Source organism: Emys orbicularis, chromosome 4 (assembly GCF_028017835.1).
Source record: "Emys orbicularis isolate rEmyOrb1 chromosome 4, rEmyOrb1.hap1, whole genome shotgun sequence".
Taxonomy (NCBI): domain Eukaryota; kingdom Metazoa; phylum Chordata; order Testudines; family Emydidae; genus Emys; species Emys orbicularis.
In genome coordinates this window covers 60,822,127-60,843,152 of record NC_088686.1, presented here as the reverse complement: position 1 = coordinate 60,843,152, position 21,026 = coordinate 60,822,127, and the positions used below count along the sequence as shown (strand labels likewise).

Genomic DNA, 21,026 nt, shown 5'->3' with positions numbered 1-21,026 from the left:
TATGATCTGCTGGGAGGGTGATGTATGGTGTGGACTGGATTTTTCTCATTCATGTTTGTTGCGGTAAAACATGCTGAGGAAACACTGTGACATGGAGAAACAAGAAATATGGGAAAAGTAATAGCAGGGCAGAGTCATGTTTTTCCCCCTTCTTTCCTTTCCTGAGTATAATGATTCATGAGGTAGAGACATGACAAGTCAAACCTGCTTTCCAGGACACAAATTCAGTGAAGACTTTGCTGGGTACAATCAACTTGGCTTTATTCACAAAAGCAGTTCTTTTGCCTGTACGCTCTGTTCAGTGGAAAGCATTGGTTCAATCATGTGTGATTATTAGGTAGGGAGAAGGAAGAAAGAACACTCACCATGGGGTACAATGGAAGCTGGATTTCAAGAAATGAAAGTGACCATGCCCTCTATCAGGATGTCACCAGAGCTTTAGAAATTAGGAATGTGTCTAATACACAAATTGTGTGGAACAATAGAAGCTACAATGGGATCGGACCCTTGGAAAATGGGGAGTACAGTGAGGAGCAAACCTACAGACATTTCACTACCACTGTGCAAATTGTCATCTTTATAGGCTCTCTACTGGGTAAGTAAGCATTGTTGCAGTTTTTCTGTTATGTGGGTTTACTGGTGGCTGCAGTCTGTGACCCACACCCAAACAATAATTACTGTGGTCACAAATTACTACTACACAGGCAACTCTTGGTTGTCATTTTAGGTTTTTGCTGTCTCCTCAAGTGGAATTAATAAAGTGTGCCTTCGAGTTTTCTGTAGGTTTCTGATGCTCTCTGTAATATAGATTACCGCTATCAAAAATTAGTCAGTTGAAATTGCCTTGATATGCATATGTATTATTTAGTAAACTTTCCCTTGGGAATTCAAATAAATGAAAGGATAATGCATTGAGGGTGCTCTTATTTTCAAAGGTAATGAGATATACAGTAATTATAATAGAAATTAATTTAAAATGTTTTGGATAAATGATACTGAATTTTTATATTTGAGACAGTCAATTTTACATTGGTCTCCTGCAGATTTCAACTGAATCCTTTGTAAATGTTTGTGCTGTAAGTTATCCATGTGATATTGTACTTATTTGCTATGTAATAGCTAACAAATTAAAATAATTAAGATCATATACAGTTTAGATACATGGTAGTAACTGCTAATATATTATTACATAACTTTACCCATTTGTATATATTTGCTTTCTAAGGATTTGTAATGTGGCATTTTGTTATCAATTACATTTTCTTTTCTTTCAAGAGACAAGCCAAGACAGGCATTAGAAACAGTTTTGTCTGTCATATCTGTAGGTGATCTTGATTTATACAGTTTGGGAGCTCAATACATTAGATTTTAATAAAATGCCACTAATAGGTAAGTCATGCAAAGCCAATTATTTTAACAAGATGAGACTTTTCACATAGGAGCTGATCCTGAGAGCTACTGAGCACCTGTGGCTTTGACTGAGTTCTAAGGGACTTGCGGATGGTCCCCACCTCTCAGGAGGAGGCTACAGTCTTTTGGACACAACTGACTGAACATTTTCAGTGGTGCTAGGATATATTTTGGTGGTGGTGATAATTTTAAAAATTAACTTCTCCCTGGTAACAATTCATATTTCTTTAGTCTACCTTAAATGATTATACTGAATAGTTTCCTTTCTGAATACAGAATAAGAAAAGTCTTGTGATAAAGACATTGGACTGGGACTCATATTCAAGTTCAATTTCTAGCTCTGCCACAGCCTTGCTGTGTGACACTGAGTAAGTCACTTACTCTTTGGGCCTTAGTTTCCCCATCTATAAAATGGAGATAATTCTTGTCTATTCACACTGTAAGCTCTTTGTGGTATGGATTCCCTTACTAGGAGTTTGTACAGTTCCTAGCACAGTGGATCCACCGATTCTGTCAAAGTCTCTAGGTCAGTGGTTCCCAAACTGGGGTTCGCAAAATGTTACAGGAGGTTCTCGGGAGGAAAAAATTCCCTAATGGCAGACAGAGCTGTCCCTAGGGACCCTGGACAGCAGGGGGCCAGCAGCCTGGAGCCCCTGGACTTCCAAGAGCTAAGCAGATCAAAGCAAGCATATCTATCACACTGAGGAGGTTTAAACTTCAAGACTCCTTATAAGAAATGGAAAGGGAGGTGGATATTTTTTGCTGTTTTTAAAATTAAATAAGCAGCTAGTATTGTTTTTAAAATTATTATGAAGAACAAGTTTAAGCTTTGTTGTAATGTGCGTTGTTTGCCTGGACTGCTCAAGACCTGAATGCTTGTGTAGGAGGAACAATTTGAGTTGGCTTCTTAAATACCTTCATGCTGTTTCACATCTGATACTCCTTGATGAAACATAGGAGCCTTGTCTTATAACAGACTTATTCAAAGTGATACAAGCTACTAAAGTGAGATCTTGGAAGAGTGTTGCCATTTTCATAATGTAATAAAAATACTGTAATGATAAATAATTAATAATAAATAGCATGTAATAAGCATGTCATAAAAACAAATTTTATATTTCCAAGATCACTGCTTTTATAATTTATACTCAGGTAAAGGAGAAAATCCCTGGAAACATTCATTTTTAGGAGGGGGTTTGCAAGACTTGACATTTTAGTGAAAGGGATTCACAGGTTGTTAAAGTTTGGGAACCACTGCTCTAGGTGCTATTGTAATACAAGTAATGATATGTATACTCAGTTAAGCCCCAGTCCTAATATTGGCATTCATGAATCAGACTCCAAAAAAAAATCAGGCTTAAAAATTAGATTTTTAAATACAATTCATTTGCCTTCTGTTTCTTGAGGCTTTAGAATAGCATGGGGTTATCTATTCAGATTTTTCTCTACAGGCATGAGAGCTAAAAACTTATTTTCATGCAATTGGTGTCTTCCCAGGAATTGGGCTTTAAGGAAAAATACTAAATTTCACAAGACTTGTAATAAAATCATGAGAGTTGGCAACATTGCAATCTGATTCACCCAGCAAGACCCCCAGTGAAGTAACTGAGGCTTTGGCATAGGTGCAAGGGTGCATCTGCAGATTAGATTGCAGTCTGGGGCCTTTGTCAGCGTCCTTTGTCTGTGCAGGTCTTTCACACAACAAAAAAGGAGGGGAAGACTTTTTTTAATAGGAAAATGTGATTGAAAATCAACACAAATGGTCAGGGGGCTTGGAGCAGATGTAGTATCTTAAAACTACTTCTACCTCTTAGTTTTTGAAAATCCATTCTCCCTATATATGTCTCTGCTGCACTGAATCACTAACTCTTTTAAGTACTTATGACTTCCTATTATCATAATATCTGAGTACCTCCCTCTATTGAATGTACTTATCCTCACAACATCCCTGTGTGGTAGGGAAGTTAGACTGTTTCCATTTTACAGATAGGAGACTCACAAAGAGCTGAGAGACAAAGGGACTAGTCCAAGGTCACACAGGAAGTCTGTAATACAGAGCAGGGAATTGAACCCCACTCCCTTGAGTTCCAGGCTATTGCCCTAATCACTGAATCATCCTTCCTGTCTGACAGAACAGCTGTGTACAGATATTGCAGATAGCACTGTGTTGAATGTAATTTCAGGATGTAGAGGGTTTGTCATTTGTTTCAGGTCACTTGAATGGAAGCTGATCCTACAAACATGTAAGCATGTTGTTAACTTCCCATGGTAAAGTTATGCAAATGCTTAAATATTTGCTGGATTAGGTGTCTATGGTGTGGAATTACTTTGTAATCTTTAAGATTAAACCCTGTGAAACTATAGCTGTAATATAAACCTAGGGACCAGATCCACAGATCAATACTCACGTGAGCACCCTCATTACCTTAAATACCCATATGTAGATTGAGCCCTACAAGAAAATTTAACAGTAACAGGTCTTTTTAAAGAAAGATGTATAACGTTTTTTTCTTTTCTTTAATACCTGTGACTTGTGGGAAGACTTGTAACAGTAGGTGGTGTATTTATGTTAGTTTTTCCTTTAATATGTGAAGAGGTTGTTAGTGTGAATGGTTTTGGTATTTGACTTTAGTTTTCTACACAAAGTAAACAAACAGCTCCAGTAATTTTTTCTTTATGGATAATGTTAAAAATACATTAACAGTACATTCGCAGATGATATATTTTATAATTTAATTGATAATATTAGATAATATTAGCAGATGTTAGTTTGCTTTAAAGGGGAATGGATCCCAGCTGTCACTAGCCTACCAAGGCCTGAATATGGACAGTGACCTTTAAATATGTGACAGAGGGTTTAACTGGTAGACACAAACCAAAAATATCAGAAGGGCATGCAATGATGTGGGGCTCATTATTATTTTTTTAAATGTGTAAATATTTTGAATAACCTTCATTTTCTACTTCAGCATTTCTGACATCAGTAATAAAGAATCAGAGAATGCCAGGTTTTGACTGGACAAACATGAACTTTGGTCTAAAAATCCTTTTTATAATCTAGTGCAGTTAGATGAGATAATTATGTTAATATAGCGGCCAAACTTGTGCTACAGTTTTACACACACACAAAAATTATGAAGTTTTGGGTCTTGCTCTACAGGCCTTTCTCTGGGGCAAAGCAAACCCACCACTCTTCCTTCTCCACTGCCAGTGTGGAAGGCTGTGTCTTAAGTGTAACAGGTAGATGGATCACTGTGGCCAGGTCCTTGACTAGAAGGAAGGGATGAAGTTTCCTAGCAAGCTGGATGTGAAAGGAGGCATTTTTAGATACTCATGCTACCTAGTTACCCAACCTTAGTCAAACAGAACCCCGAGACGTTACACCGCTTTGATAAAAGGAGGCTGTATACCTTCAATGGAAGGGGCAGACAACATCTTGGGTAGCTCTTCAAAGAATTTCTCCTTTTCAACCGCATTACTTGCCTGGGTACAGCTTCAGCTCATCATCCAAGAGCTGATTTCTTGTAGGAATTCCAACATTTTAGTAGTGATGGTAGTTGCATCATTTCAGAATACATCAGCATACTATTGACAGCTGAGCCTGTAGTATCTTGCTGCCTTTGCCAGTGGTCTCATGTGGATACTGTAGAGAAGAAGGGGTAGGATGTGGGACCCTGCAGGTGAAGGCCTTTGGAGAGAAGGAGCAGTTATTCATCACTGCTCTCAGCTCTACTACAGAGGAACAATTGTAGCTATTGTAGTGCTGGGACATCTTCTCATGTGAAATCAATACTTTTTGGTCCACTGTGTCAATAACTGCATAAAATTCCAGCAGTATGATCATGGAGATCTTATGGCCCTGGACACAGGCCAGAAGGTTGTCTTTTAGTGCTACTAGAACTGTCTCAGTAGCTGTGCCCTTGTTGAGGCATCCAAGATATAGGCTGATGTCCTATATTGTTGGTGCTTGATGGCTACTTCTTTCTCAGTTATTTTACCCAGGAATAGGAGCTTTGAGATAAGATGGTAGTTAGATAGGTCTTCAAGGTTGGGTGATGAATTCTTGAGAATTGGGCAACTATGACAGTTTTCAAGGAGTTTGGTAGGTATACAGCTCTGATGGAGGAATTGGCTATCTCCATTAGTTACTCCTGAGGGCATTCTGTTCCAAAAAAATAAAAATTCAGCACTCAATATTTTAAAATTCTGCAAATTTTATTTGTCAAACAAATGTGGAAGCTCCAGCATGGTACTGGGGAGTACAGGCCACTGCCTGCACAGAGGTGGGAGATCACTCTGCAGCTCCCCGCGAGGACATGGACTCAGCAGTAAGGTTGCACCCAATCGTGACACAGCGCAAGGGTTGGGCCTGCACCAGAAACACCCCAGGGCCCTGTCCCTCCGTGCCAGGTGCACAAGGTGTGAGCAGGCAGGTTCAGCCTGGCAGGATCCAAGTGTGGAGGGGTGTAGTGGGGGGGGATCCAGGAGTGGGTTGAGAGGGTTCTGTGTGGGGCAATCTGGGTGCAGATGGCTCAGTGTGGGATCTGGGTGTGTGTTGGGGGATCTGGATGCACAGGGGCTTGTGTGTGTGTGTGGGGGGGGGGTCTGGGTGCAACAGTAATGGGACTCTGCAGGGGGTCCAGGTAAAGGTGAAGGGAAGTGATTATTCCTCTCTATTCAGCACTGGTGAGGCCACATCTGAAGTATTGCATCCAGTTTTGGGCCCCCCACTACAGAAAGGATGTGGACAAATTGGAGCGAGTGCATTGGAGGGCAACGAAAATGATCAGGGGGCTGGGGCACATGACTTATGAGGAGAGGCTGAGGGAACTGGAGTTATTTAGTCTGCAGAAGAGAAGAGTGTGTGTGTTGTGGGAGGGGGATTTGATAGCAGCCTTCAACAACCTGAACGGGGGTTCCAAAGAGGATGGAGCTCGGCTGTTCTCAGTGGTGGCAGATGACAGAACAAGGAGCAATGGTCTCAAGTTGCAGTGGAGGAGGTCTAGGTTGGATATTAGAAAACGTTATTTCACTAGAAGGGTGGTGAAGCACTGGAATGAATTACCTAGGGAGGTGGTGGAATCTCCATCCTTAGAGGTTTTTAAGGCCCGGCTTGACAAAGCCCTGGCTGGGATGATTTAGTTGGTGTTGGTCCTGCTTTGAGCGGGGGGTTGGACTAGATGACCTCCTGAGGTCTCTTCCAACCCTAACCTTCTATGATTCTATGATTGATAAGGTGGTTGGGATTCATGGGTGTGGGGTCTGGGTGTGGGGGGAATAGAACTCAGCCCGGGGGTCTGGATGTGGGGGAGTCCAGATGCTGGGGGAGTGGGACTCAGTGGGGGTGGGGATCCAGGTGCAGCTGGTTGGGGCTCGGTGGGGTGGGGATCTGGGTGTGGGTGGCTCATCAGGGTGGTCCAGATGCAGGGGGAGTGGGGCCCAGCAGGGGGTTTCTGGGAGTGTGTGGGGGGTGAGGCTCAGCGGGAGGGGCTGGCTATGATGGGATCTGGATGGATTGGGTGGATGGGGGAGCAGCTCCCTATACAGTGATCCTTCCCCCTGCAGCTGAGGAGCGATGGTTGTAGGAAGCAGGGCAGGGGAGTTTGCAGAGCTTCCTGGAGCCTGGGGAGAAATCTGGGGTGGGGGTCTGACCCAGCCCCGGATGCCGTGCAGAGGAAGAGGAAGTCCCATCCTGCCCAGCCGGGACTAGCAGCTGAGCCGGGTGTAGGGTAGGAGCCACCAGATGGGTCTTTCTCAGTCCCACCTCCTGCCCCACAGTGATTTACCTGTCCTGGGCACCCAAAACATACAGCTAGGTAGGGTCACATGACTGCTGTTGTGGCTTTCCTTTCCTTCTTCATCAGAAAGTCATTTTTCTGCAGGGAAGCAAAGAAATCTGTGGAGGAAATGAATTCTGTGCATGTGCAGTGGCACAGAATTACCCCAGGAGTAATTAGTAATGGGCATACTTGTTCTTGACTGGCTTTCCCCAGAAGGGAAATGGATTTTCCAGGGAGGGGAATGGATCCATTTCACAGGTTGTGGATCAAATATTTTTTCAGAGCTTCTTGAACTTTGGCATATGTGATGGGGCCAAACTCTCTCAAGGGTGATGTGGATCATGTGATCTAGTGAGGGGTAGAATTTTCTTTCAGTTAGTTCCATACATATTCAGTTCCTTATCAGCGAAGCATGCTGACAATCTTCACATTTGTTAGCCCAGACATCAGAATCAAGACTATGCTATCTGAGTTGATAAGCCAATTTATTAGGTGAAATAGCTCTGCTGGCCATGATTCTGCTGCATCTCTGAACCATGGTGATCTTTGTCATTGTAGGGGAAGTGAGCAGTTTGGGGCCAAGGCCACACTGACCGTGGATATTAGGTGACTGTAGTGTTATACTGACTCATTGGCCCTGTCTTTGTGCGGCTTATTCTCAGAGTGAGTTTGAAACCTAGTGAGTTCAGGAGCCTGCACTGGCACACCAGCTTTAGCTGGCCCTAGTGAGAAGGAGGGAACGAATTCAAATGGATAGCAGTCTTTGAGACACAGACCTCACAGTAGACACCTTTTATCCCCATTTGGTTCAGCTGCTTCCAACAGGCTGGCTCCTACATACTCCAGTTCATAGCCTCCTCCTCACTGAGCTGCAGTTGGCTCAACCTTCAGATGGTGACCATGGGTGTGTCCTGCCGCATAGTTTGGCCATACTGAAAGCTTCCTATATAGATTCAGAATGGCTACTGAACACACATTGTGACTACACACCCCAGATTCTGGATGGTTCTAGCTCCTCCATCAGAGTCACTCCACCTGGCCCCAGCAAGTGTGTAGTCACATAGTCTTCCCCCCCCCCCAAAAAACCCCAAGAAACTATATAGCTTTGCCACTGTTTCTTCCCTAGTTTGCAGTCATTAAGGACATTACATAAAATCTTATTTTGCTGTGTTACAAATTAAATTATGTAAGATAAACAGTTACATTTGTAAGCTTTTCTCTGAAAATTCTGGGAGAGGTAACAGATTCCCTAGTAAGGCCAGCCTTACAGTTTAAGAAATTCTGCAGTATATGTCTGTTTGCTTTGATGAGATATAGTTTGAGATCAACTACCTAGTGCAGGGGTCGGCAACGCTGGCACGCGGCTCGCCAGGGTAAGGCTTCTCGCCGCCCCCATTGGCCCGGGACGACGAACCGCGGCCAGTGGGGGCCGCGATCGGCCGAACCTGCCGCGTCAGCAGGTAAATAAAACTGGCCCGGCCCGCCAGGGTGCTTACCCTGGCGAGCCGCGTGCCAACGTTGCCGACCCCTGACCTAGTGCGTACTACTCCTCTCTATGAACAGCAGAACTTTTATCTCAGATCTGGTGCTTTTTTTCTGCTGATAGGTTGTAGGTATCATTTATCTAGCATACTATCCGTTAACTCATGCCTTGTTTACCCACAAACTTGCATCAGTTTAATTAAACTAATTTAAGTAAACCATTGTAAAAAGTTATTTGGACCTTCTTATTTCGATTGGAGAAGCTGGGTTCAGTTTACAAGTTTTAAACTTACCTTTTGCACTGGCTTAAAATCACCTTAAGATGACAACTGCAACTTTGTGTAGATAAACCCCTAGTAATTCAGGATCTTATTGTTCCCTTCCATATGCAAAGCACACCCATCCTGTTCTGAATGGCAAATAGCATCACTGGACCCTGCAAAGGGTGCTCTGTGGTTTTATAGATCAAGCCAATGGGTGGTGGTCTGGGGAGAGGAGTGGACAGACAGTGGATGAGTCTGTGAGGATGTTATGCCCTTCTACCAGCCTAGCAAAGATTCATCACAGAGAATGATGCATTCTATCTGAGGATCCTCTTTTGAGAGGGAGAGGAGTCATATAAGTAGCTGGAGATGGGAGAGGCTGGTGTTAGTCACAGAACCAGCACAGAGATACAAGGCCATCTTATGGATGGCTCAAGCCTCCTACTAATCCCCTGGGATTCATTAGCATCCCAGGGGTTCACAGGGTTGTGGGCGGGTTCCATAGCCTGGCTGCAAAGAGGCAGATCCTACCAGCCTGATGGAACGATCTGGGAGAAATCTCTGAACTCTGTGGCTATTCCCTCCTCTTTAACCCTCTCCTCCAGACTTTCCTGCTGGAGGGGAGGACTGGGTTTCCTTTTTCACCACAGCTCTTCTCAGCTTGGAACATTTGACACAGATTTGGTCTATAAAAAAGTTCAGGATGATGGTTGGCAGATTTTATCTAAAAAATGTGTGTGTATTTAATTTGCTTATTCAAAACTGAGCATAATTAGACATTATAAAGCTGATTTATAATGATTTACAATTTTTTCCCTCTTAACTTGTTCATGAAGCTGCAGTTTTAGAATATACATCAATGATTTTTTTTCTTTTTGGAAGGGCAGGGGATTCCGGAAACTTTATTTATATGGTGTGGAGAATGAGGGAGTTATGTATATTCTTTTTTTTATAAATATCATGTGCACCTCAATTTACCTGTGTAGTAATATCCCTCATGGCTGCATTGAGTTAAATCAAAGGAAGCTGTGTGGGGAGGGGGGGGAGACGGACCAACAGGAAACCAAACAATGGCAAACATAAGAGACATTATTAAGGGCACAAGAGCAAACTATCCCACTGTGTACGAAAGATAGGAAGTATGGGAAAAGACCTCAATGGCTTAACCAGGAGCTCTTCAATGCTCTGAAACTCATAAGAGACCTACAAAAAGTGGAGACTAGGTCAAATTACAAAGGATGAATATAAACAAATAACACAAGAATTTAGGGACAAAATTAGAAAGGCCAAGGCACAAAACTAGATTAAACTAGAGAAAACATTCTATAAATACATTAGAAGCAAGAGGAAGACTAAGGACAGGGTAGGCTTGTTACTCAATGGGGGAGGGGAACAACAGTAGAAAATGTGGAAATGGCAGAAATGCTAATGACTTTGTTTAAATTTTCACCAAAAAAGTTAGTAGTGATTGGATATCTAACTTAGTGAATGCCAGTGAAAATGAGGTAGAAGCAGAGGCTAAAATAGGGAAAGAACAAGTTTAAAAATTACTTAGACAAGTTAGATGTCTTGAAGTCACCAGGGCCTGATGAAATGCATCGCTAGAATACTCAAGGAGCTGACTGAGGAGATATCTGAGCCATTAGTGATTATCTTCGAAAAGTCATGGAAAATGGGAAAGATTCTAGAGGACTGGAAAAGGGCAAATATAGTGCTCATCTATAAAAAGGGAAATAAGGACAACGCAAGGAATTATAGACCAGTCAGCTTAACTTCAGTACCCGGAAAGATAATAGAGCAAATAATTAAGCAATCAGTTTGCAAACACCTACAAGATAATAAGGTGATAAGTAACAGAATGGATTTGTGAAAAACAAATCGTATCAAACCAACCTAATAGCTTTATTTGACAGGGTAACAAGCTTGTGGATAGGGGAAAGCAATAGATGTGGTATATCTTGACTTTAGTAAGGCTTTTGATACTGGTTTGCATGACCGTGTCATAAACAAACTAGGGAAATGCAACCTAGATGGAGCTGCTATAAGGTGGGTGCATAACTGATTGGAAAACTGTTCCAGACAGTAGTTATCAGAGAAGCTATTAATTGGGGGAATATCCCCAGTCTGACTCAAACTAGGCTGGCAAGGTTTACTGTTCCTAGGCCAAACCTAGGATCAAAGATGTTGCTAAAACTTTAAAGATGCTGGCCTAGGGAACAGGGCCAGCTCCAGGCACCAGCGAATGAAGCAGGTGCTTGGGGCGGCCAATGGGAAGGGGCGGCACGTCCGGGTCTTCTGCGGCAATTCGGCGGCAGGTCCCTCAGTCCCTCTCGGAGCGAAGGACTCGCCACCGAATTGCTGCTGAGGAATGAAGCGGCCCGGTTGAGCTGCAGCCGAAGTGCCGCTGATCGCGGCTTTTTTTTTTTTTTCTTCCTTCGCTGCTTGGGGCTGCAAAAAAGCTTGAGCCAGCCCTGCTAGGGAAGAAGCAGGGGTCAGCAGCTCCCTAAGGAGAGATGGAGACAGACACACCAAGAAGGAGATGCAGAAAGTAGGGTTTCTCTCCCAACCCAGAGATGGAGGTAACCGGGCTGAATGGAACTCACTAAGCTTGCAAGGAAAGAGTAAGGTTGTTGTTTAGCATAAGTAGTTAGCACATATTGTAAGGAACCATTCAAGGTAGAGTGGCCCATTAACATCTCTGCAGTCTTAGGACAAAAAGAGGGGGGTAATGGGTTACAGGTTGTTGTTGTAATAAACCATAAATCCAGTGTCTCTCTTCAGGCCATGATTTTTAGTCTAGCAGAATAATGAATTTAAGCTCCCAGGTTCATCTTTTGAAGGTGTTGTGCAGGTTTCCTTTGAGGATGAGGACTGATAGGTATATAGAGTGACTGCTTTGTGAAAAGTGTTCACCTACCAATGATAGGGCGTTCATTTGAGAGCACAGTGATTGTCTGGGTTAACCCACATAGTTGTTAGTGGGGCATTTAGTGCACAGAATGAGGTATTCCACATGTTGTGATAGGCATGTGTAGGATCCATGGATCTTGAAAGGTGAATTGTGGGGGACGTTGTTGATCGTTGTAGCAGTGGAGATATGTCTGCAGCTTTTGCATCTGTTGTTCTGGCAGTCTGCTGCTGCTTTGAGTTGGTGTGTCCTGATATGTGGGGAGTTTGCTTCTGATGATGAGCTTGGAGAGGCAGGGGGGAGGGGTTGTCTGAAGGCCAGAAGTGGGGGTTCAGGAAATATTTCTTTCAAGATGGGGGTCCCCATCAAATACGGATTGTAGTTGTTTGTTGATACCCTGTATGGGTTCCAGTGTGGGGTGGTTAGTAACAACTAGGGGTCTGCAGTCGGAGGTGATTTTATTTCTGTATTGAAGCAGGTTATTTTGGGGTATTTGGATGGCCCATTCCAATATGCGATTTACTTCTCTAATGGAGTGTCTTTGTTTGGTGAAGGTGGTTTTAAGTGTGTTAAGGTGTATATCCTGGACTTTCTCCTCAGAGCATATTATGTGGTACCCAGGGCCGGCTCTAGGCACCAGCAAAACAAGCTGGTGCTTGGGGCGGCACATTTTTAGGGGCGGCATGGCCGGCGCCAGAATGCCGCCCCTAAAAATGTGCCCTGGCTGCCCTAGCTCACCTCCGCTGCTGCTGCCGCTCGCGCGCCACAGCTACTCGCCCTCCCTCCCAGGCTTGAGAGCCTGGGAGGGAGGGGGAGAAGCGGCGCCCGCGCCGCGGCCACTCAGAGTCTCCCCCTCCCTCCCAGGCTCTCAAACCTGGGAGGGAGGGGGAGATCCCGAGCAGCCGCGGCACGGGCGCCGCTTCTCCCCCTCCCTCCCTCCTAGGCTTGAGAGCCTGGGGGGAGGAGGCAGGGCTGGGGATTTGGGGAAGGGGTGGAGTTGAGGCGGGGCCAGGGATGGGGTAATTAAAAAATAGGGGGGGGGGGGCGGCCAAAATTGTTTTTGCTTTGGGCGGCAAAAATCCTAGAGCCGGCCCTGGTGGTACCTGAGTGCCTGGATGTTGATAATAGATTTCTTGGTGTATTTGGGGTAGTTACTGGAACTGTGAAGGGAGGGGTGGCGATATTCTGGGTTTCTTGCATATGGTTGTCTGTAGGATTCTATTGTTGAAGTTGACTGTGATGTCCAGGAAGTTGATGCTAGTGTGGGAGTGTTCCAGAAAGAGTTTAATGAACAGGTGTTGTTGTTGACGTTGTGGTAGAAATCTATGAGGGAGTTTAAACCATCTGTCAGAACCAGCTTTAATTAGCTTGCCGCACACAGGTCCTGTGAGGAAAAGGGCTTATAGGTGCCAAACAGTGTTGGGCCTGTCACGTTAATACAGTTGGTAAATGGGGACTGCAGTCCAGAGATCTAGTCTGAGTGGTAGGACTAGAGGTGTGGAAGTAATGAAATCTGTCCCCAAAGGGGTGCTCTCAAGAGGGACTAAAAGGGATCTAAGGCATGGCTCGTCTGTAATCATGACACATGGCTAGCTCCTGAAGAGGGAGATTGAGGTCTACTAAGGGTAATACCGAGATTATGGCAATTAAATATTAACTAAACTTTCAGGCACTAGACTAACAATGCGGAAAGTACCTAAAAAGGGCAAGTGTACCAAAATAATCTAAATAATGCATTTTCCCCCTTTTATTATACCCTATATTTATTTCATATATCTTCCTTAAAATCCTTAGTTTTGCACACAGAACATAAGAACCTGAGAATTGCCATAGTGGGTCAGACCAATGGTCCATCTAGCCTAGAATTCTGTCTTCCAGTACTGGCCAGTGCCTGATGCTTCAGAGGGAATGAACAGAACAAGGCAATTATCGAGTGATTCATCCCCGATGATCCAGTCCCAGCTTCTGGTAGTCAGAAGTTTAGGGACACCCAGAGCATGGGGTTGCATCCCTGACCATGCTGGCTAATAGCCATTGATGGATCTATTCTCCGTGAACGTATCTAATTCTTTTTTGAACCCAGTTATACTTTTGGCCTTCACAACATTCCCTGGCAATGAGTTCCACAGGTTGACTGTGTAGCATGTGAAGAAGTACGTTTGTTTTATTTTAAACCTGCTGCCTATTAATTTCATTTGGTGACCCCTGGTTCTTATGTTATGTGAAGGGGTAAACAACACTTCCTTATTCACTTTCTCCACACCAGTCATGATTTTATAGACCTCTTTCATATCCCCCCTTAGTCGTCTCTTTTCTAAGTTGAACAGTCCCAGTTTTCAGAGGCGCCGACTTTTTTCCATGGGTGCTCCAGGGGTGGAGCACCCAGGGCTGGAGCACCCATGGAAAAAAATTAGTGGGTGCTTAGCACCCACCGTCAGCCAAGCTCTCTGCCCACTGGTGGTCCCTGCTGACCAACTCCTCCCCCTCCCTCCCAGTGCTTCCTGCACACCACGGAACAACTGTTCCATGCAGCGTGCAGGAGGCGCTGGGAGAAGTGGGGATGGGGTATGCTCAGGTGAGGGGGCAGAAAGAGGTGGAGAAGAGGTAGGGCGGGGAAGGAGTAGGGTCAGGAAGAGGGGGGCAGTGGTGGGGCCTTGGGGGAAGAGGTGGAGTGGGGGTGGAGTTCGGGGGTGGAGTAGAAGTGGGATGAGGCAGGACAGGATGTGGGCTTGGGGGAAGAGGTGGAGTGGGGGTGGGTTCGGGGGTGGAGCAGAGGTGAGATGAGGCGGGACAGGGTGTGGGCTTGGGGGAAGAGGTGGGGTTCGGGGGTGGAGCAGAGGTGGGAAGAGGCGGGACAGGGTGCGGGCTTGGGGGAAGAGGTGGAGTGGGGGTGGGGCTGGGGGGTGGAGCAGAGGTGGGACGAGGTGGGACAGGGTGCGGGCTTGGGGGAAGAGGTGGAGTGGAGGTGGGGCCAGGAGTGGAGTGGAAGTGGGACGAGGCAGGACAGGGTGTGGGCTTGGGGGAAGAGGTGGAGTGGAGGTGGGATGAGGTGGGACAGGGTGCGGGCTTGGGGGAAGAGGTGGAGTGGGGCTGGGGCTCGAGCACCCCTGAGGAAAATTAGAAGCCACCGTCTGTGCCAGTCTTTTAAATCTCTCCTCGTATGGAAGCTGTTCCAAATCCCTAATAATTTTTATTGCCCTTTTCTCTACCTTTTCCAATTCTAATATATCTTTTTTTGAGATGGGATGACCAGAACTGCATGCAGTAGTCAAAGTGTGGGTGTACCATGGATTGATATAGTAGCATAATGGCATTTTCTGTCTTATTATCTATCCCTTTCCTAAAGGCTCCTAACAGGATATACAAGGAAATTATATATCTCAACATTTTTTATTGCTACCAATCACTGGTATCTCAGTGCCTTGACATAAAAGCAATAGCAAAGTCCCTGGTGTACTTCCTGGAATCTCTGGCTCTCTTCTCATTTTGCAGTAAAAACTCTGCTATGTCTATCTTTTGGTTTGGGTTGGTTGGTTGATTTGTTTGCCACAGGTTTTTATTTTTATTTTTGCTGGGGTGGGGGTGGGGGAAGTGTTGGGTAGATGGTGGTTTCAGTGTTGTGAGTGTCATTCTTGCTGTGGTGGAAAGGCTTTCTCAAAGAGGAAGAACAAGGTCCTTGTGACTAACACATTTATTTGGGCATAAGCTTTCGTGGGCTAAAACCCACTTCATCAGATGCATGGAGTGAAAAATACAGAAAGCAGTATAAATATTACAGCACATGAAAAGATGGGAGTTGCCTTACTAAGTAGGGGGTCAGTGCTAACGAGGCTAATTCAATTAAGGTGGAAGTGGCCTATTCTCAGCTGTTGACAAGAAGGGGTGAATATCAAAGGAAGAAAATTACTTTTGTAGTGCTAACGAGGCCAATGCAATCAAGGTGGACATCGCCCATTTCCAACATTTGACCAAAAGTTCTGACCCCCCATTTGGTAAGGCAACTCCCATCTTTTCATGTGCTGTAATATTTATACTGCTTTCTGTATTTTTCACTCCATGCATCTGATGAAGTGGGGTTTAGCCCACGAAAGCTTATGCCCAAATACATTTGTTAGTCTCTAAGGTGCCACAAGGACTCCTCGTTGTTTTTGCTGATGCAGACGAACATGGCTACCACTCTGAAACCTGTCAAAGAGGAAGTTTTTGCAGCATTTCCTATAGACAGTCAGACTGGATTTCCTTTGTAAGTTTGTTCCATAGCTGAATCCCCTTGACCGAGACTGTTTTCTCTCCAGCACTCATACGCTTCATCCCTGGCTTTGTGATCTGCCTGGTCCCAGAGAAGCATAGCTGTATCAGTGGTTCTTAGATTGAAGCTCAATCTTGAGTGTAGCTAGGGTTTGACCCATTAATTGCGTTGAAGATTAGGACAAACTTTTTAAACTGGCACCTGAAAATAACTGGGAGCTTGCGGAGGGACTTGAGCACAAGTTAAGAGATAAACTTGATATTTACATGTTTATCTATCAAAGTAACAGGCACTTTAGAAATTCCCAAGGTAAAATAAATGAAGGTTAAAATCTTTTCTTCCACACACAGCCTGTGTAGCTAACCAACGAGTGGAAAAGAATCCTGTCCCCGTGAAGAGCAACAGTCGCTCCCCATGCCCCGTGCGGGATGGGGGAGGTCCAGAGGCTCTATGTAACAGCAGAACATGACACAAGTATCGGGCCTAAAGAAAATGTTTGTATAAGCCCTAGGAAAGCAAAAATGTTGAATTACCCCTCATTGTATCATAGATATGAAGGACTGTGGACAAGACTGTAAGCAACTTAAAATATGCTGCAGCCTATTACATTCTGTATTAATCCTTGGTGTATATGTTCTTGGTACTATTGAATATCTTGTGCCTTTTCCTCTGTGTGGGGAGGCGTTGTTTATACCCCAGTCCTCCAGTATTCATGATCATGTGTTGTGTATTCTTTGCCACAACAATCCAGCTATTGACTATATGGCCTTGAATTCATCTTATGGTTTTTATAGCTTTCTCTTGAACTGATTTACTTGTTTCTTTGCTGATTTCATATTTCAGTTCATTTTAAAACCACAGATAGGCTGGAGCTGCATAGTTTGGATCCAGATTAGAAACTAAACGGTCCTGAAGCTTGGAGGCATTCAGCACCAGCATTTTGCCAGAGGGACATCTCTACTTAAAATCACTTTTTGAAATAAACAGTTCTTCCCTGAAGTTTGTGAACATTTTATATTTTAACTTAAAACATCCATTAAGCAGGGTAGACTAGGGGGCAGGAGTGCATGAAGGTGGTAATAGTATTTGGCACATAACTAGCATTTTTCATGCAGTGAACTCAAGACCTTGACCACTGTGGGTATTTTTTACAGATCAGGAAACTGAAGCAGAGAGAGGTGAAGGGACACATTTTCAAAAGTGGTCTGTAATTATGGGTGCCTCAGTTTTCTCTGTGTCCAACTTTGACATCGAGGCCACATTTTCAAACCAAGATGCCTGAAGTTAACATCAGTGACTCAGCGCCTCTGAAAAGGTGAGCCTAGGGCTGAAATTTTCAAAAGTAGCCAGTGACTTTGGGTGCTCAAATTGGGACACCTAGGGCTTGATTTTCAGAGGTGCTGAATATCCACAACTCTCATTGACTTCAGCAGGAGCTCTGGATGCTCATCCAATTAGGCGCCCAAAAATGGAAGCACCAGAATGGCTGGCCACTTCTGGAAAATGTGGCCCTAAGTAACTTAGCTGATGTGACACAGCTAGTCAGAAGAGCTGGGACAAGAATATTTCTAGTCCCTTGCTCTAACCATGCTGACTCCCTGGCAGTTCAACCGTAGTGATTGAATTTTGAGCTAACTTTTATTGAAAATTAACTTTTGATTTTAATCTCCTTTATTCTATTTAACCCAACCTACTCTTGAAATAAATGTTGATTGTAAAATTATTAAATACAGTGGAAGAGTCTCAGTTAGAAACTCCCTGCTGGCAATCAAATTTTTGTTACTCTGATTAACCAGATACTACCACTGTATAGAATAATTCTACTGGTACCTGGGGGAGTCTTTCTGGACAATTTGCTGCTACTCAGGTGTTGCTGAAGGATTGATTACAGGCTATGACTGCCTCAGGAGAGTGCAGTAAAAATCGTGCTCTCCTCTTCTGATTTACCCCATAGCAGTGATACAGCCTGAAAAGGAGTGGGCTAAAGCAAATGAGGGTTGGCTGTAGATACATGAGAGAAAAAAGTTATTTTGTGGAAAAGAAGGGGACAATCTGACTGTCAAGTCCCCTTAATTTTCTTGTTTCTTTAACCTCCTGGCTTTTTGTTCTGTCACTGTGTCTCCTAAGTGCAGTGAATGGTAGTTTTTGAGTGCTATGTCTTTTGTATGGTTGCTGCTCCTGCAACAGTGACATATAGTAGCAGTCATGAATTTTATATCTTAGCAGTCAGTGGGGAGCATTAAATTATAACACTGTACTGCAGAAATACCTACCCAAAACACAGTCTCCAGAAAGCCCCATTCTATTTAATGAAACTATGGGGATCCTGGACTGATTCTGATCATATCTGGGAGCTTGTGCCTTTACTATATTTAACTTGCTTGGCTTCACAGCAGCTAGACAGCCCTAGAGGCAATGTACTCAAGATGGAAAATAAGAGCGTGGAAGCTGCACGGCTCAAACTAAAACAAGTGGGACGGGAGAAGGTGGTTGTATACAACCTTTATGCTCCCTCAGTCTCCAGGGCAACCAGAGGCCAGTTTAGCTTAGAGGTGTAATTTAGGTGTAAATTAGATCAGCCTTGGGATAATCTCATTTTCAGTGGCTTGTAATGGCCCTCAAGGGGCCCCTCCACTGGCCAGCGGGTGCTGTCTTCACCAACTGCGGATTCTCAGACATATGGCCCCTTCACACTGCTAGCATGGTTGCAAGGACCAAACTTTGGTTCTGGAGCTTGACTTTTGCTTGAGGAGTTGACACATGTAATTTCACTAAACATGAGAGAGCCAGAGAGGATCCATATTTAACATATTTAAGTCTCCATATTTAAGTCTCTCATTTAACGCCTCAGCCCTCCCTGCCCAATGCCAGAATGTTTGGTGTCCCCTGGAGCAGATCCTACAGCCCTGCCACACCCATCTCAGTTAGATACTCTAGGGTGAACATCCACAGAAGCAGGCAATAGTGTGGTTTTGGTGGGGAGTTAAGTTAAATACCAGCAGAGGGTTCAGAGTTGCATATGGGAATGGTTTCCCGAGCTCAGGCAATTAGATGAGCTTAATTAGGCTCAGAACCTTAAAAACAGGTTAGTCTTTTTTCAGGAAAGGGAAGATCAGGGTTTGCTGACCAGGACTGCTGGAGACAGAATTGCTCTGTTTGTTTTGCTTTATATTCATGGCTTGGAGTTGTGCTGGTTCTTGTATTGGACAAGAACCCTATAAATAAATGAGAAACCCCAAGGAGTGTTTCACTGGTTGGTTTGTTTAATCAAACTCACTGTGCAGTCTCTCCAGCTGCTTAGACTGTGGCCACACCACACACACACCTTCTTTTTCTGTAAGGAAGGCTGTTTGCGCTTTTGCCCAGTCTTCCCAACATTTTATTAAGGAAACATTATGAGAAAGTTAAATGTGACCCAGTTGCTGCTGAAACGCTTTTGAAAGGTGTCACTAAATCAAGAGTGCTTGCTGTAAACCCAGCCTTTCTAGATAAACAAGGTAACTCAGTAGGGCTTCTCCAGTTCATAGTTCTATATGATCCACTGCTCTTGGCTTTTTCAACAGCATGTCACACACCTTGGAGAGCTCCTGCAGGTTCCTTGCTTCTTTCGTTTTCTATTCTATAAAAATCGAAGGAGTGGAAATGACGGGGGGGTGTTTTAATAACTTTCCCCTTTTGGAAAGGGAATATATCACGCTCAATGTATCGTCACATGTAGATGGCTCATAGTTCAGCGTTTCAAGGAAAGTGAGGAAGGGCACTATTACTATTTTAAAAATCCTCTCTCAGGAAACATATGTCATGGGGTAAAGAATAAACAGTACTTTATCTTCCTCAAATCATTCTGGGGGGAATACATAATCTTGTCTAACACCCATGTGTTGATGGCACAAGACCACCATAACCCCAGCATTCCTATTGTGTCTGAATGATTAATACGACACCTCTCTTCACTCGCTTATGAGCAACGCTATTTGCCAGGGTCATGGGGCAGCTGCTCTTTATGGGGAGTTAGGGCCCAGTCTGCCCATGACTGCCTTATGAAGGCCCTGCTTGGGCATAATCAGCCCAGGTGGCTGATTAGTGAATGGGTACCTGGACCTTAAAAAAGCTTACCCAAGTTCAGTCAGGGGAGAACTCCAAAGGGATATGGGAGGCTCCTGTGGAGGTGAGACTGCAGGAGAAGCTTGAGCTAGAGAGCTGAGCAGGGAGCTGAGGGGTTCTCTGGATCAGGGGTTCTCAATCTTTTTTTTCTGAGCCCCCCCCAACATGCTATAAAAACTCCAGGGCCCAATGGGGGTGTGGGGACTCGGGGTTCTGGGTCAGGGGGGCCAACGGGTACAGGTGTAGTTTGATTTCTATTTGGGGGGGGCAGGAGCCAGCGGGGCTCAGGGAGGGAGTGCTACCTCCACCCCCTGACTCACCTCAGCAGGCCACCCAGCCTTTCTGGGTTGGGGTGGGTGCAACCAAAAATTTATTACTCAAAGTGGGGGGCTCAGCTCAAAAAAATTGAAAACAGCTCAAGGTGCAGGCACGGGGGTAGCTCAGGGTGCAGGGAGGGCAGAGTTAGGGGCTGGGTGCCCAGAGGGCACCCCTGTGGTCACTGCTTCCCCGAGGGTTCTGCCTGCCCCAGAACCAGCTTTCCCCGCCCTGGTGGCTCTTACTGGCTATGTGAGCAGTCACAGGGGGCTGGGAGCTGAGGAGCAGCCCAACCCTGGGCACCAGCAGCAGCAGGAGACTGGGAACCCTGCGGTTGCCTGCCCTGCACTGACAGGATCTCGCTTCCTCCCTCTGACCTGGCCAGGGGGTGGGGCCTCGGGAGCGGGGAGGGAGGAGCTGGGGATGTGTAGAGTTGCCTCGGGACTGCCCCACTCTGGCACTGCATTTTTGGGGGGGCAATGCCCCTGTGCCACCCAACTCCGCCCATGGTCTCA

At 44.9% G+C, this 21,026-nt stretch overlaps 1 protein-coding gene across 1 annotated transcript in view; it reads left to right on the top strand.

The window, feature by feature from the left end:
• Positions 1 to 366: 366 nt before the first annotated feature.
• GPR176 (G protein-coupled receptor 176) overlaps positions 367 to 21,026 on the top strand; it is an 80,646-nt gene continuing 59,986 nt past the window's right edge. The window contains exon 1 of the mRNA XM_065404425.1: positions 367 to 595. Within this exon, the coding sequence (XP_065260497.1) occupies positions 367 to 595 (229 nt within the window). The remainder of the gene's footprint in view (positions 596 to 21,026) is intronic.